Raw genomic sequence first — 17,357 nt, forward strand, 5'->3', positions numbered from 1 at the left:
TCATGCACTCTTTGCACTTCTGTAATGACTGTTCCATGGACTGGACTATGACTGGATTGTATTGTAGACAACTTTAGAGAAGCTTTTCCTATGACATTTCCAATAGGCTAATAAGCTATGCCTAACTTTTCCTTCTGGCTACCCAAACATTCACCTTCTCATTTATGTCACAGTAAATATTTAATGTGTAGCTATCAAAATTACATTTTCCTTTATTTTGTCATTTAGAAATAAATTGTGATTTTGAAAAAAAAAAAGATGAACACAGTGTCCAACCTTTTTATTATTATTGTTTTTTGTTGTTGTTGTTGTTGTTTTTTAAATCAAACATACAGACATGTTCTCTTTTCATGGACAAGTGAATCTTGGGAGTGACCCCAATCCAAGAAGATGGTTCTTGCCCACAAATGGTAGTGCATTTAAAATAGTTTTTCACTGCTTTACCTTAAAAATAAGACAGAACACTGAGAAAAGTGAGTGACCTTATCTGCAAGTCATAAATGTTTACACTGGAAAAATGGATTATTTAATGAAAGCATTAGGTTGTGTAGTGATGATAGCGAATCTTGCAAAAAACAAAAAACAAAAACAAACCAAACCCAAAATGTTATATACTTTATTATAGCAGCGATAAAACTGAAATGCTACAGGAACTTCAAATTCACTTTTTAGGTTTGGGTCTTTGGGTGTTTCAGAGACACTGGATTGCTAGAGTGAAAATCCTGTTCAGAAAGGCCGTGTTGAACAGTGAAATATTCATGGAATAACAGACACATTCTGACTAAGGTAATGCTTGTATAATGCCTTCTTTTCCAGAAAATACTGTGCTTGCCTAAACTTCAGCAGGCTGCTTGAACAGCTGACACTCAGTTTCAAAGTCGCAGCCTTGGAGCAGATCCCTGTAGTGCTGCAAGACATCCTGATAGAGCGGCATGGAGGCCTGATCAGCCAAACCAGGGAATGTTACAGGCTTCTCATTGAGCAGCGGCTGCAGTCTGAGGTCACCTCCCCCGCAATCATAAAGCACCAGGATCAAGTTAGCTGCATAGGGCAACATATGGCTTGTGCGAAAGGAACGGCGGGTCTGTGCAGCGAAGTTAGTTGAAGTCAGCGGTTCGCTGTCATTGAAGAAGCCCAGAAGGGTAAGCAGAGGCAGGAGGGTCTCTGCATGGCCCACCTGGACTGTCACAGCTTCAGCCACCTGCTGGCCTGACCTACAGAATACACAGTTTCAGTGTTGAAATATGAGAACTCAAACAGTCAGTTAATTGGTTTGTTGATTGCCACATGGACTCAGCATTTCTGACAGCCTGTGAACACCAGGTATCTATTAGGGATTGGCTGAGCTTATCAAATATGGGGATTGTGGGGTTATTACCATCTTCAAATACATTGAAGTGATTGACATTAATTTTTAACTGTAAATATGACTGTAGTTTCTAAATAGTTTTTAGAAATAGCATTTAATTAATTAAAAGTACATATCAGGGAGGAGCAGGAAATAGAAATTCCAGCTAGAAATGAAAACGAGTCAGAAGCAAAGGCAAGGCAAGGCAAGGCAAGTTTATTTGTATAGCACATTTCAACAACAAGGTGATTCAAAGTGCTTTATATACGACATTAGAAACAAAAACAAATAAAAAGCATGATTTAAAATTGATTAAAACAAGCAAACAAACAAACTAATTAACAAACAAACAAAACAGTATATAAAATCAAAACAGATAAAATCAGAACAATAGATAAAATCAGTAGTTAAATGTAAGTTTTGAAATTTAAGCTTAAAAGTGTGGATTTGGTGCTTTATTCAAATGCAGCTGAGAATAGGTGAGTCTTCAACCTGGATTTAAATAAACTGAGTGTTTCAGCTGATCTGAGGCTTTCTGGGAGTTTGTTCCAGATATAAGAAGCAGAAAAAGCTGAATGCAGCTTTTCCGTGTCTGGTTCTGACTCTGGGAACTGATAAAAGACCGGATCCAGATGACCTGAGGGATCTGGAAGGTTCATACTGGGTCAGGAGGTCACTGATGTATTTTGGTCCTAAACCATTCAGAGCTTTATAGACCAGCATCAGAACTTTAAAGTCTATCCTCTGACGGACAGGCAGCCAGTGTAAAGACCTCAGAGCTGGACTGATGTGGTCCACTTTTTTGGTCTTAGTGAGGACTCGAGCAGAAGAGTTCTGAATGAGCTGTAGTTGTCTGACTGATTTTTTAGGTAGACCTGTAAAGATGCTGTTACAGTAATCAAGCCTACTAAAGATGAATGCATGGACTAGTTTTTCCAGGTCCTGTTGAGACATCAGATCTTTTATCCTTGATATATTCTTGAGGTGATAGTAAGCTGACTTTGTTATTGTCTTAATGTGTTTTTCTAAGTTTAGGTCTGCATCCATCACTACACCCAAATTTCTCGCCTGGTTTGTGGTTTTTAGATGTATAGATTGAAGTTCTCTGGTGACCTGTAATCGTTTTTCTTTGGCGCCAAAGACTATTACCTCAGTTTTGTTTTTGTTTAGCTGGAGAAAATTGTGGCACAGCCAGTCATTAATTTCCTCCATGCATTTACCAAGAGCTTGTACAGGGCCTCGGTCTCCTGGTGACATTGTGATATATACTTGTGTGTCATCTGCATAGCTGTGGTAGTTTATTTTGTTGTTCTTTATAATCTGTGCCAGTGGGAGCATGTAGATGTTAAACAGAAGGGGTCCCAAGATGGAACCTTGGGGAACTCCACATGTGATACTTGTCTGCTCAGATGTGAAGTTACCTATTGATACAAAGTATTTCCTGTTTTCTAAGTATGTTTTGAACCAGTTTAGTACAGTTCCTGAAAGACCTGTCCAGTTCTCCAGTTGTTTGAGTAATATGTTGTGGTCAACTGTATCAAATGCTGCACTGAGATCCAGTAAAACTAAGACTGACATTTTTCCACTGTCTGTATTCAGACATATGTCATTGAACACTTTGGTCAGAGCGGTTTCAGTGCTGTGGTTCTGTCTAAAACCTGACTGGAAGGCATCATAGCAGTTATTCTGTTTTAAGAAGTAACTGAGCTGTTGAGAAACTGCTTTTTCAATGATCTTACTTAAAAATGGGAGATTTGAGATCGGCCTGTAGTTGTTCATTTGTGTCTTGTCAAGATTGTCCTTTTTCAGTATAGGTTTGATTACAGCAGTTTTTAGTGATTCTGGAAACACACCTGATAATAAAGAAAAGTTGACGATCTGTAACAGGTCTGACTCCAAAGTCTTTGAGACCTTTTTGAAAAAACTTGTTGGCAGGACATCTAAACAGCAGGAGGAGGAGTTCAGTTGACCTAAGATGTCCTCCAGGTCTTTGCTGTTAATAGGGTGAAACTGTTTCATGGTGTTTAAACAGTTTTTCGGTGGACACAGTACATATTCTGGATCTGCTGTTGATGTACCAATTGCTTGTCTAATTTTTTGGATTTTTTCTGTGAAGAATTTGGCAAAGTCATTGCAGGCCATGGTCGAATGAAGTTCAGCTGCCACTGACACAGGAGGGTTTGTTAGCCTGTCAACTGTAGAAAATAAGACCCGAGCATTATGACTGTTTTTAGTGATGATGTCAGAGAAGTAGGACCTCCTTGCACTCCTCAGTTGTAAATTATAATTGTGAAGTTTCTCTTTATAGATGTCATAATGAACCTGGAGGTTTGTTTTTCTCCATCTGCGCTCAGCTTTCCTACACTCTCTTTTTTCATTTTTCACCAGTGTGGAGTTTCTCCATGGAGACTTTTTCCTTCCAGAGATAACCTTCACCTTAATGGGAGCAATTGGGTCCATTACATTTAACATGTTAGCATTGAAGCTATTGACGAGCTCATTGACTGACCCTCCGGAAAGGTCAGGTGTTAATGGGAAGACCTGGTTAAAAATTGCACTACTGTGTTCAGTTATACACCGTTTTGTGATCACTGTTGTTGATATATTTATGTGGGCTGAGATTTTACTTTCAAAGAAAACACAGTAATGATCAGACAGGCCCACATCAGACACAGTAACCTTTGAAATGCTCAGGCCCTTGGAGGTCAGTAGGTCAAGAGTGTGTCCTCTATTATGTGTGGCCTCTGTTACATGCTGAGTCAGCCCAAAGTTGCCCAGAGTGTTACTCAGGTCTTTAGTCCCTTTGTCCTGAGGGTTGTCCACATGGATGTTAAAATCCCCAACAATAATTACACAGTCAAAATCAACACAGAGCACAGACAGCAGTTCACTGAGGTCATTAAAAAAAGTCTGTGCAGTATTTGGGAGGCCTGTAAACATTAAGAAACACAACTTTGGATGGGGCCTTCAGCTGTAAAGCCACATATTCAAAAGACTGAAAACTTCCAGGAGACAGCTGCTTACATTGAAATGATTCATTAAATAAGACAGCAACCCCCCCTCCTCTCCTGCTCACCCTGACCTCACTGATAAAACTGTAGTTAGGAGGGGTCGTCTCGATGAGAACAGCTCCACTGTTACTTTGGTCCAACCAAGTTTCAGTTAAAAACATAAAATCAAGGCTGTGCTCAGTGATTAAATCATTAATTAAAAATGTTTTCCCAGCTAAAGATCTAACGTTTAATAAAGCCAACTTAAGTGTTTTAGAGGTATTACTTGTCCCCTCGTGTTTGGGAGCAGTCTGTGGCACACAAGGTATGTTTACTATGTTTAAAGATCTTTTAGAGTGCAGCTCTCTGTGTTTTGACCAGGCCACATGTCTCCTGTCACCTAAAAGTACAGAAATTTTAAAACCTTCTAGTAAACAGGGTCCCAGCTTCTCCTGGAAAAAGTCGCCACTGCCATAATCCTCGCAGCCCGGACCCTCCACACATCACACATCAGACTGCGGAGACAGGGCATGAAGGTGGTAAGGAGGAACTAAGAGCAATGTGACTTCGATTGCTCTGTTGAGGGTGGGGCTCGATGGCGAACCTTTGGCCGCTCTGGTGGGGGGTTTATGGGGGACAAAAAGGGATTGGGCCGGGGGGTAGATCTGAGCCCAGCATTGACCCGCTTCATCATCTCCTCAGTGAATTTCAGGTGTGGGGAGGAGGGAGAAAGGGAGGGGGAGGAGGGTGATGGCCTGTCAGGGGTTTGGGGGACTGGGGAAGATTGTGGTCCCTGGTCCTGGTCGTTGGTGTTGTTGAGAGAATTGGAGGCAAATAGGGACCCCTCTTCTTGCCTCAGATGTCTCTCCTTTCTGAGGCTCTTCCCGGGTGGGGGCAGATGGAGCTCCTCCTCAAGGTTTCTGCTGGGCTTTGTCTGTTCTTGGAGTTCTGTTTGTTCCTCTTTATGAGATAACTCCTCGTTTATCTCAGCCTTGGCACCAAGCACAGATGGATGACGTATGGAATAAAACAAGTTGGAGGTGAACAGTTTCACCCCTGACTTGTTAAAATCAAATCTATTTGCTTTAAACAGATGCCTGCGTTCCCAAAAAATATTAAAGTTGTTGATAAAATGCACTGAGTGGTCCGCACATGCTGATATAAGCCATTTATTCAGTGTAAACAACCTGCTGAATCTCTCGTCTCCTCCTCTGACGGGCGGTACAGGTCCACTGATGAATACAGCTGCATTCAGAGAGTTTACAGTATTTAGTAATCTAGTAAAGTCCCGTTTCAGAACCTCCGACTGTTGTTTGGACACATCGTTTGACCCTGTATGCAGAACAATGTTTGTCACAGTTGGACATTCATCTGCAATTTGAAGAATTCTCTCCTTCAGGTTGTTGACCATATCGTTAGGAAAGCAGAGGACTTTTCAAAGAGTTGTTAAAGATCTTTAACAACCAGATAATAGATTAGGGTTCATACATCTGTAACCTTTTTAACAGCTTACTCAAGATGACATTGCAAAAGTCCATTCATTCAAATTCATTGCTAAAAACAAGCCCCAGAAAGGAGGGCAAAGCCTTTGCTCACTCTGATGTTTTAAAACTCCCACAAATCTAGCTGGAGAAATACCCAATGTTGTTTTTATTGTCCTATTATCCTATAGATTAGAAAGACAAAACATAATGGTCATTATATATTTAAGGTGTGTTCACTGACTCACAGCTTTAACCTATGCTCTAAAGAACAAGCAAGGCCATGTTCCATTTTAAAAGCTGTTGTTAGCTTCTGATTATGCTCAGTGGCACAGTTACTTTAATTTCCCTTTATTAGTCTATTTTCACCAGTAAATTTGCTAGTTTTATTTAAAGAAATCAGTATTATTAGCCTAATATTTTCCAGTAAAGATGAAAGGCTTACATATATGCAACTCCTAAAAATAAACTTAACAAAAATTAAGAACAATGTTAATATTTTAGCTCATGTGGTCTGCAGGCTGGACGCCGCTCCAGGAAAGTTTTAATCCCAGTTATTAAAAATTCGAGTTCATAATGATTAAGTGTAACCTTTTCTATAGCTTACTCAAGATGACACTGCAAAATCCATTCATTTGAATTCATTGCTAAAACCGAGCCCGGTGAAGGAGGGCAAGGCCAGAATGTTCTAACTTTTACTAACGTTTCTCACTCTGATGTTTTAAAACTCCCACAAATCTCACTGGAGAACAACAAAATGTTGTTCTGCTGTTTTTTTGGTCTCAGAATTTCTGTGACAGATGACTGCAGTTGCTCGCACATTGTGCTTGGCTGAAAGGTACAACCCACAATCTGCTCACTCTGCAGTCACATTTTAAACAGTCAGAATCACCCACACACATGCTTTAACGGTGAGCGTGTAGTAAAGTTGTTCTCTTTTCAAAACGGGAACTTTACGATTGCATCCTTTCAACACATGTAACAACACAACCTGGGTTGGCTCTTCACTACTTACACTCAGTGGCTGGATTATTAGATACATTTGTTGCATTTTAACACCAATATCTAACTGGCCAATCACATGACAGCAACGTATTACATTTAGGTATTTATACATGGTGAATAACTAACCTTGAAGTCAATAAGCTACAGCAGCAGAAGACTACTGTTGCCAGCTAATAAAAAGAAACTGAGGCTACAAGTAATATGGATCTCAAAAAATGGACAACAGATAATTGGAAAACTGTGGCATGTTCAAATGTCTCTCAGCACAAAGTAAGCATTGTTTAACACCGCAGCCTACCTTAGCCTCTGTACATATTTGTACATCTGATGGCTGCTCCCAGCCTATCTCAAATAATCTCAGACTAGTTGAATGAACAAGACAACTGGTTCATTCCACTCAAACGCACAATCATCAGATCTCAATTCAGTGGAGCAACTGACAAATATGCAGCAGTTGTATGATGCTTTAAGTCAGCATGTTTCCAGCACCTTGTTGAATCTATAGCTTCAAGGTTTAAGGAATTTCTAAAGGCCAATGGAGATGGGTGGGGGTGGGGGGTGTTCAACTTAACACAGTAAAATAGGAACTTTCCTAATAAAGTGGTCAGCGAGTGTATGCTAATGAGCCACACTTTTGAAATATAGCGAACACGAGCTCTGCTGTCTTTTGAGCTGATCCCACATACTGTAGTTCAGCTAAAATAATATCCAGCAAGTTTTGCTTCTGCCTGGATTCAGGGCTGAGCAGTGAGTCCTTTTCCCCCAAATATGTTTATTAACATGAGAAAAATATAGTGTAACACCATTTAAGGTTTGCTTACATGTTCTCTTCAGCTGCTTTTTCCAGACGGCTGAAAACATCATGGAAGAGAATGCAGCTTGACTTGCTGTTAATGTCATAACCATAGCTTCTTTTCCAGAAGTGCTTCAGATCATTTGCATACTCCATTACCTGTTGAATAAGAAAGTCAGCGTCAATGCCAATTTTACTTATATAGCACATTTCATTACACATAAGCATGGGCTTATTGTAAAAGTTGAAAAAAAAAAAAGTCTAAGGCAATAAAAACAGCAAAACAAAACTGTAAAAAGGAATGAAATACAAGTTAACATTTACAGGCATGCAGACACACACACAGTTATTAAGTGTAAGGCTGTTAGAATAAAGAACGTTTTGAGTTTGATTTCGAATGTGAAGCTTTAATTGGCCTTAGCTTGGTTCACAGGACAGCACTACAGTAACTAAAAGCAACCTCAGCACACTTAGGTGTAGCTCTGGGAACAGTTAACAGATCTGATAACCTGAGAGATCTAATTGGGTTACAGACAGTGAACAAGTCAGTAATGTCCTGGGGAGTCAAACTATTGAATCCTTCATAAACTAACAGAAGGATTTTAGAGGTAATTCTATATCAAACTGAGAGCTAATGCAATGACGTCAACGCTGCGGTAATACTACAAACACAAAATTAGTCTATGTGCAAATCTGGCATGACTAAACAAAAAGGATAGAAACCTGCTGATCGTTCACTGTGCAGGTGACAGTTCAGGCTTTCTGAGATCAGATTGCAACATAAGACACAGGAATCTCTTTGTGAGGTGAAGTACAGGACACATTGGCAGGATCTTTCTCTAATCTGAAGCTTGTCTCTTTATTTGTTTCTACTTATTTATTCATAAAACAGACTGTGCACATGAAATGCAACAGCTGTGATACAGGGTATTTCATTTAATTTGGCTGGTTTTCTTCTTGTTGTCTAGTTATTTGGTGAATTGGAACAAAATTTGGCAAATTACTGCCACCAACTGGACAAACTTGTTATAGTTTTATTATTCTAGTAGTTGGGGTGTTTGTCCCTTCAGTTAAGGGTAAGAGAGTCAGCTCACAATAATTTATTTTTAATAAAGTGACAGAAAGTTTGCACTTGTAAAGAATTTTATTTAATGATGCTCAGGATGATTCTTATGTTGTTCATTATTTTGTTTTCACCTATGCGTACGCTCTTGTGTGTTTTCAGCCTTGTGTTTTCAGCCTTGGGGCGACCGTGGCTCAGGGGTTGGGAAGCGTATCTGTAACCGGAAGGTCGCCGGTTCGATCCCTGGGCTCTCTGTCCTCGTCGTTGTGTCCTTGGGCAAGACACTTTACCCTACCGCCTACTGGTGTTGGCCAGAGGGGCCGATGGCGCGATATGGCAGCCTCGCTTCTGTCAGCCTTCCCCAGGGCAGCTGTAGCTACAACCGTAGCTTGCCTCCACCAGTGTGTGAATGCGAGAGTGATTGAATAGTGGCATTGTAAAGCGCTTTGGGTGCCTTGAAAAGCGCTATATAAATTCAATCCATTATTATTATTGTGTTTTAGTTTTAGTTGTATTCCCGTGTGGTCCTCAGGTCAGGTTGTCAAATCTCCATCTAAGTTTGGTTGTGGTTGTGACTGTGTTACTTCCTGTTTTATTTTGGTAGTGTCTTGTCTCTTGTGTCTGTATTAAGTTTTACTTCCCTGTTTGTTCCCTATCACCTATAGGGCTATACTAATGAAACTACATGATAAACATTTAGAAAAGTTACAGAAAAGATTCTGTTTAATCATTGCTCAGACTTTCTTGTAATTATAAGTTTAGAATATAAAACTTTAATTAATTCACACAAAATTGCCTTGCACTTTGGTGTGGCATGAATGGCAGTGGGTGGAGGTCTTTATTAGTTGGAAAAGCTGTAAAATTTTATACACTCCTTAATATTTTCCAAAACTGTCCATTGGAGTCTTTCCTGGGCTGATTCTGGCCCTCAAAATGTTTGACACTCCTGTTTTAGAGTTTTCTGTCAACTTATTCACTGACTGAATTTTAAATATCTTTTAGATTCTTTGGACTTCCTGTACTGAGTGCATTAAAGGCTGATTGCCTGAGATTAGGTCCTACATCTGCAACAGAAGCTCTATTCAATCAGTAATACATCATTTATCTCTGTGTGTATGTGCTTGATAGCACCCTTAGTAAGAAAAAAATATGGCCTGTAAATAAATTGCCACAGTCTACAAAAATTAAAAGTACTGTGGACATTTCTGAAACTGGAAACATTGTAATCGGGGGTGGGGTGGGGTGGGGGGTGGGGGGGTCCATCATGCTTTCCCTACTGTGATACACGACTCAAAGTTAATCTGAAGCACATATTACTGCTTTATCACAATGTGCAACCCTATTCCTGTGTCACCTGTGCATCGACCTCGTCGTAGAGACGACACCATGGAGAGTTCACAGTCTTGATGGCAAACTCATACGCACACAAATAAAATGCAGCTTCGGCCATATCTGCAGGAAAAAGATTAAAACAAAATGTTAACAGTCAGTGAAATCACAGCAGTCAGGAAGCTGTTAGAAAAACAGAACTGAAAGCAGGAAGCGACATATTAAAAATCTTAGGAGCATGGTATGTGTTGCATTTTCTTTATACAACTTTAAGTATGGAAGAAAATCCTGAAATTAGGTAAAAGTTCCAATTTATTTGGGTAATAAAGACAACAAATAATGGAATGGAGAATGGAGTAGTATTTGAAAGACACCATTAAAAGTACAAAAGTACAAATAAACATAATTTAATATATATTACATATATTTTGATAGTTTAATATATATTATATTAGGTAGTTCATTTAAATGGTAACAAATCTAGGAATCAAAGATCATTTCAGAGGTTTAAAAGATTCTCTTTTTTGTAACAAGATGTATACATATTTGGCTTTTTGGAGCATGTAATAAATTTCTGTTTACAACTCAGAAATATCTGAAAAGAACTCCTAAAATATATAATATGATAAAACATGTTAGAGGTAAAAAAAAAAAAAAAGGTTGAAAAGTATTATTTCAGTATTTTCTTTTCACATTTCATGTATAATGAAGATGTGAGAGTTAAAAAAGCACAACGCTTCTCTGTGAAATATGGAAATGAACTTTCCAACACTCATGCTGTTTCAAAGCCACAGCTGAATGTTGTCGAAAGCTGCACGTTCCTAAACCGCACCAAGCAGACAAACTTCTACTATCAGCATTAACGCTGAGTGAACTTGCAGTATTATTGTTATTATGTTTGAAAACAGCTCCATCTACTGTGCAAATATCTGCTGTAAGAAGCCCAGTGACACGCCATAAGCAGAATTTCAGAAGTTTTTATTTTAAAATGTTTGGTAATAATTTAGTAATAATTATTGGTGAAATGTAGAAAGTGTTCAATTGTTAAACCCGTGAAGCCAAGATGTGACAAAATTATCAAATAAATGTGTTAATAGACCAACTAGAAATTGTAAATAATAACACACCAGCTATTTCACGGATAAATAATAGAGCCTCTGTCTGTCTGTTCTACATCTAACTCAAAAGCTTTCAGCTGATCTACTTTAAAACACAGTGACTTTAATCCTTGGGAAGTGCACTACTAAGCTGGTGTCATTCTAAGGAGTGACAGATTAATTTTTGTGGCCACACACCTCTGTGGCAATATAAAGATGTCACCAGCTACAATGAGGGTAGTTTATAAATCAACTTTCACTGACTGTGAGATCTAACTTTGCTGTTAAAGACATGCCTGTAACAGTTAGACCCACAGTGGTAACACATATTAACATAACAAGCGGTAGACTTACGAAACCAAAGCGGCCAACTGATGTTTAAGTTGTGAAATGTGCATCACGTATGGTTTTTGACAGTTTCATTACTTGTGAATTCATGTGGGGGAAAAAAAAGTCTACTGCGTCTACTGCAAGTTCTTTGAGCTTGCACTGTGTAACGTGGCACAAAGAAATCCTGCACAATATTAACCTACTATATAAACATATATCTACTGTCATATTTAGGTGTTCTGTACTCTAATCAGCTGTAATCAAGTGGTACTCTATATCTATCTATCTATCTATCTATCTATCTATCTATCTATCTATCTATCTATCGCTTAATCTGATTATATGTAATGCTCTCAAAATGATGGATATGATAATACACCACTAACCATCTGTGATTGCACTGTATGGGATGTTGAGGATGTCTGCGATCTTCTGCTGGACCCTCCTCATCTCTGGCCCTTGCTTGAACTTCTCCACCTCTGTCACAGCTGATGGGTTGTTATCAACTTCCTCCAAAAACCTGGTGCATTTATCAAAAAACCTCATGAGAGCGTCATTCACCGCGTGATCAAACTCCATATCTGCACAGAGGAAAGCAACAGATTATAATGAGCAACAGGTTATGCATAAAGGGGCCATCATAATAATCATGGTCGTACCTTTAATATGCCACAGTTCTGTTAGTCCTGCCTTGAAGGACAGTGTGCTGTTGACACACCTGTGCTTTGAGCTGGTTATGAATTTGATGAATCCACCTCGAAGCTTCTCCTCTGAAATCAGTGAGGGGAACAGCTTTGACAGCCTGACAGCCAGGTGTTTGTGATCATTCACACCTTTCTGGACGAGTCGTCCGTCCATGTCCTCGGTGTACCACATCCTCCACTGGTTTTGCAGTTCACGCAGCCAGTTCCTGTTGGAAACATTGCTGCCCTGAACCACGTCGTAAAGCTTCTTCATCTTCTTGACGTTTTTTGTGGTCGGGTATCTGGTTCCGTGCCTTATTACGGCTGTCAGATGGATTTGGCGACATTGTGCAGACGGAGGCTGTAAAATCGATCTGTTTACAGCAAGTATGTCCTCTATGAGATACGGGTTCACTTCCTCATACCTTCCTTTCGTGCTGAAATATTTGGCGATTGCTGGGATCTCTGGGTTCTCCTCTGGATTCACGTCGGTACAAAAACAGCTGGAAATACCGGTTATGATGGTAAAATAAAAAACTGCGCTTTTCCTCAAAGCGGTCGTCATGATGGGTTACTTGTGAGGCCGTGCGCAGACCCGAGAATGACGTCGATCATGTGGGACTGTCCAACCAATGCCTTGTAGGGGGAACGATACGAAAATGACAAGCTCTGCTTGTTTATTAATATTCATGGTGATCGTATAATTTCTGAAAGTGACTGTCCGTCGGTTTCCAAAAGTTATTTGATACTTTGAGGAATATTTTGGGTTTTTTAAAAAAATTGATTTGATAAAAGTAGCTTACTGTTTCACACTAAAGCTTTTGAAGCATGACTACGAGGCATGACTTTTTGGGGCACATCACCCTGATCTGAAGTGCTAGAGTTTTCTCTTCTTGCCACTTAATTAGATTAAAATTATTAAAATGAAATTCTAAACTCTTCATTAACTCCTTTATTTAGGAATGTAGCAGGAGCAAATGATTAGTAAATAATGGTAATGTGTTAAAAATCTCTTAACATCATCAATTAAAAAGGGTTTTCTATAAACAAAAGACAGTTGTCTGCACACACAAACCCACAGATTTGCATCATTGTATCTTCCCTCAGCGTTAGTGCACTGTAATGGAGATCAGAGATTCAGCTTACTGAAAGTCTACACATGTTTTATTGTTTATTGAATTCTTTATTGAGCTTAGCTGATATTTTGGAGGATTGTTTAGGTGACAGTTCGTGGTTGGTTGGTGTTGATGTGTTTTTCAGAGAAGCCTGTTATTTATTCATAAAAATCACACAATAGCACGTGGATTTTATTTATCAGCTTTTTGCCTCTTTTTCAAAAACTTGATGCCACCTCTAGTCAAATATTTAAGCAGTTTGAATATGATGCAAAACATAGCATGCAAAATAGGTTTGCCGTGAAATCTCACCTTAAACATTTGCATCATTGAAACTGCATGTTGTAACAACAGCTGTTTGTTTAGAGAAGAACAGTAATTATTAGCTTCACCACTGCAGTGGTACCTTAAGTCATCAGTCACTATTTAAATGACACTCCACACCAGAGCCGCTTATTCCCAGATTGTGTTGTAATTTAAAAAACAAAAACATAAACAAATGATGACAACAACAACAACAAAACAAGCTACTTAAGCTGTTAAGTAAGATTTTGGATTTAAGATATAAATTTTTTAATGTGCACACCTCTCTGACTTCCCCAAATAGCTCTGTGAGGGTGTGACATTACTTGAAATTAAAGTCATTTGTGTCAGTAGTGAGTGAAATATGTGAATGTTTGTCTTCTTGGCAGTGACACACCCACAGCCTTGCACTTTTTTTTTATGTAATATACACTGCCTGTTGCCAATGGCATCAGCAAAGGCAGATGCTGGAGTAAGCAAACAACGGTTATTAATTATTGTTGGTGTGTGTCACATCATCTGGGAGTTCACAAATCACTGAAACACAGGCTCTAATCACATAAATCAAGCATGGGAAGCAGAACTGAGACATCATTTGCGAAATACTTTCATGTGTGTTGCCAAAATATGTGTGTGTCTGCATGCTAGGTGTGGTGGTGGGGGATGGGGAGAGTGTCTTCTCCCTTGCCAGGGAATAAATAAGCAAATAAATAATAAATACATTTTAAAAAAGACATTATCTTCTGCTATTGTTAACCTTTATGCTGGATTTATGACTCCACAGATGCGAACTCCTCTAATGCAAAAATGTCTTATTATTATTTAGTTTTGAATGAATCATATACCATCGGCAATCATGGAAGCTTATAACTACTTAAAGGTTTTTGGGGGTTTTTTCTATAAAAGAAGATTTCTTGAACATTTTGTTAAACAAATTAATAGAAATAAAACAGAGCATATTTGTCCATTTATTTCTTTAATGTCAGAGCTTAAGAAAAGATGGTCATCGCTTCAAGATGGAACACTTAGAAATAAAAGCTTTTTCAGCCAGTTGCGTTTTTACTGTAGGAGCCTATCATTTATTCCACTGTGGAAAAATGAAATAACAAGACCTCTGTTAATATCTGCCTAAACTTCAGCAGGCTGCTTGAACAGCTGACACTCGGTTTCAAAGTCGCAGCCTTTGAGCAGATCACTGTAGTGCTCTAAGACATCTCGATAGAGCGGCATGGAAGACCGATTAGTCAAACCGGGGAAAGTTACAGGCTTCTCATTGAGCAGCGGCTGTAGTCTGAGGTCACCTCCCCCGCAGTCAGAGAGCACCAGGACCAAGTTAGCTGCATAGGGCAACATGTGAGTGGTGCGGAATGAGCGATGGGCCTGTGCAGCATAGTTGGTTGATGTCAGCGGTTCGCTGTCCTTGAAGAAGCCCAGAAGGGTAAGCAGAGGAAGAAGGGTGTCTGCATGGCCCACCTGGACTGTCACAGCTTCAGTCACCTGCTGTCCCAACCTGCCGCACAGAGGAGAAAGAAAGTTTAAAATTAGCTACAGTTCCTGCTGTAAATCTGAAGATAAACTGTAAAGAAAACACAAAAGCGGGACTCTGGAGTCCATCCCAATGCCATATAAAATTGTCCTTTGATGAATGGTTTCTAGTTATGTAAACATAATTGTTTCATGTATTTCTTTAATCAAGGGCATCAAAAACCTACAGGTTATTAAAAGTTCACCTACTTATTCTGAGTGGCCGTCTTGTCCATTCGGCTAAACACGTCATGAAATAGGATACAGCTTGCCTTGCTGTTAATATCATGACCATAGCCTCTTTTCCAGAATTCCCTTAGGTCACTTGCATACTCAATAACCTGTTAAACCAGATAAATGCTCAAAATTGAAACAAGATGTTCAACTGTTTAAACCACAAAAGATTCTTCTGGCTTCTCTAACAACCTCATAAACATCTGCACTTAATATATCTGATGGCTATCTCCTACCTTTGCATCGTCCTCGTCAAAGAGCTCACACCAGGGGGACTTCACTGACCTAATTGCAAATTCGTATGCACACAAGTAAAATGCAGCCTCAGCCACATCTGCAAGATAAATGTTAAGTGGTTCAGTAACACAGGCTGTTCAAACATGGATTCTTCTCTTCCAGAGAGGTGGCATCCTCACAAAATGAACTAGGAAGCGTTTAGAGAGCAGCCTTCATCTGACTGCTCAGAATGAAGTTAACACTGAAGCACCTTAGATGTAAGATATATGATATTATAAATAAGGCATTGCTCTGTTAATACAGATAATAAGAGTGCAGATAATACACTCAGTCTGGTTTTGTAGATACAACCGTATGTGATGGAACTGTATGGGACGTTGAGGATGTCTGCGATCTTCTGCTGGACCCTCCTCATCTCTGGCCCTTGCTTGAACTTCTCCACCTCTGTCACAGCTGATGGGTTGTTATCAACTTCCTCCAAAAACCTGGTGCATTTATCAAAAAACCTCATGAGAGCGTCATTCACCGCGTGATCAAACTCCATATCTGCACAGAGGAAAGCAACAGATTATAATGAGCAACAGGTTATGCATAAAGGGGCCATCATAATAATCATGGTCGTACCTTTAATATGCCACAGTTCTGTTAGTCCTGCCTTGAAGGACAGTGTGCTGTTGACACACCTGTGCTTTGAGCTGGTTATGAATTTGATGAATCCACCTCGAAGCTTCTCCTCTGAAATCAGTGAGGGGAACAGCTTTGACAGCCTGACAGCCAGGTGCTTCAGCTCATCCACACCTTTCTGGACGAGTCGTCCGTCCATGTCCTCAGTGTACCACATCCTCCACTGGGTCTGCAATTCGTGCAGCCAGCTCTGTTCTCCTGAGGCATTGTGCAGGATCATGTTATAGAGCTGCTGCATCTCCTTAATATTTTTGGTCGTCGGGTATCTTGTGCCATGTCTTATTATGGCTGTCAGATGAATTTGTTGACATTCATCCAGTGGAGGCTGTAAAATTGACCTGTTTACAGCAAGTATGTCCTCTCTGAGATACGGGTTAACCTCCTCGTACCTCCCTTTCGTGTTGAAATATTTGGCGATTGCTGGTATATTAGCCTCATCTTCGAACGTCACGTAATTAGATAAAAACCCAGAGGTGTAAAAAACATAAAACACTATAAATTTCCAAAGAAAAGTCAGCATGATGCACGTTTGAAGAGAGCAAAAAAATAAAAAATCAATGTGACGCCATCAGAAATAGGACAGAGCAAAGTCCAGTGCAGTTTATTTACCCTGATTTCCTCAGAACACATGTTCCAATTCCAAGGACTTTCCATTCCCCTTTGACTTCCCGAGTCCCTTCCAGTCATTACTGATGCGTCACTGTTTCTTTGTCTTTCATAATTATAATTCATTAAATACTCCTCCAGTACTTGTCACTAGATATTTTCATTTCAGTTTTGAACAAACAGGAAATGAAAACATATTTAACGTGAAAGGTTGGGCATGTTTGTTGATGTTTTTATGACTTCTTGGTGCCCAGTATGCTTTGCATTATACAAATTAGGGTTAGGTCCTAGGAGATGAATAAAAGACATTCATTAGCTAGAAAGAAAAAGTCACACATTTGTTAATGCAAAGTTCTTTATAAAATTCCTGTTTATGGTCGATCAGGATTTGGATTGATGTCCTGAAGGCTTTGGTATTACTGATACAGTAAGGTCAATTTTAGAAATAATATAATAATATAATTCATAACTTCAGAAATAATCAAAGACTGACATAGAATTGAAAGTAAGCGTGGCTTACTAAGTAGAGTCCAGT

The 17,357-nt window shown here is 39.4% G+C and overlaps 2 protein-coding genes across 2 annotated transcripts; both read right to left on the reverse strand.

Annotated features, from left to right (window-relative positions):
• Positions 1–602: 602 nt before the first annotated feature.
• Positions 603–12,727, reverse strand: LOC101465653 (multiple inositol polyphosphate phosphatase 1). Its single transcript, XM_004551568.4, has 5 exons — positions 12,096–12,727; positions 11,823–12,017; positions 10,035–10,132; positions 7,646–7,776; positions 603–1,214 (listed from the first exon to the last, which is right to left on the reverse strand). Exons 1-5 carry the CDS (start codon positions 12,682–12,684, stop codon positions 833–835), a joined length of 1,395 nt encoding a protein of 464 aa, XP_004551625.2. The 5' UTR covers positions 12,685–12,727; the 3' UTR covers positions 603–832.
• Positions 12,728–14,502: 1,775 nt separating this feature from the next.
• LOC101465958 (multiple inositol polyphosphate phosphatase 1-like) lies at positions 14,503–16,811 on the reverse strand. The gene is made up of 5 exons (XM_004551569.5): positions 16,157–16,811; positions 15,884–16,078; positions 15,532–15,629; positions 15,272–15,402; positions 14,503–15,047 (listed from the first exon to the last, which is right to left on the reverse strand). The coding sequence occupies exons 1-5, from the start codon at positions 16,734–16,736 to the stop codon at positions 14,666–14,668; spliced, it is 1,386 nt and encodes a 461-aa protein (XP_004551626.1). The 5' UTR covers positions 16,737–16,811; the 3' UTR covers positions 14,503–14,665.
• Between the last annotated feature and the right edge of the window lie 546 nt (positions 16,812–17,357).

Source organism: Maylandia zebra, linkage group LG13, assembly GCF_041146795.1.
Source record: "Maylandia zebra isolate NMK-2024a linkage group LG13, Mzebra_GT3a, whole genome shotgun sequence".
Lineage (NCBI taxonomy): Eukaryota > Metazoa > Chordata > Actinopteri > Cichliformes > Cichlidae > Maylandia > Maylandia zebra.

Bases quoted from the DNA above. Each gene is read 5' to 3' on its own strand.
- LOC101465958 (XM_004551569.5), bottom strand. From the start codon at position 16,736: ATGCTGACTTTTCTTTGGAAATTTATAGTGTTTTATGTTTTTTACACC. The intron at 15,403-15,531 runs GTAGGAGATAGC...CTGGTTTAACAG, and splicing joins TTGACGAGGACGATGCAAAG to GTTATTGAGTATGCAAGTGA. The intron at 15,048-15,271 runs GTAGGTGAACTT...TCTGTGCGGCAG, and splicing joins AAGACGGCCACTCAGAATAA to GTTGGGACAGCAGGTGACTG.
- LOC101465653 (XM_004551568.4), bottom strand. From the start codon at position 12,684: ATGACGACCGCTTTGAGGAAAAGCGCAGTTTTTTATTTTACCATCATA. The intron at 10,133-11,822 runs GTTAGTGGTGTA...TTTTTCCTGCAG, and splicing joins ATACAGTGCAATCACAGATG to ATATGGCCGAAGCTGCATTT. The intron at 1,215-7,645 runs GTAAGCAAACCT...TGTATTCTGTAG, and splicing joins AAAGCAGCTGAAGAGAACAT to GTCAGGCCAGCAGGTGGCTG.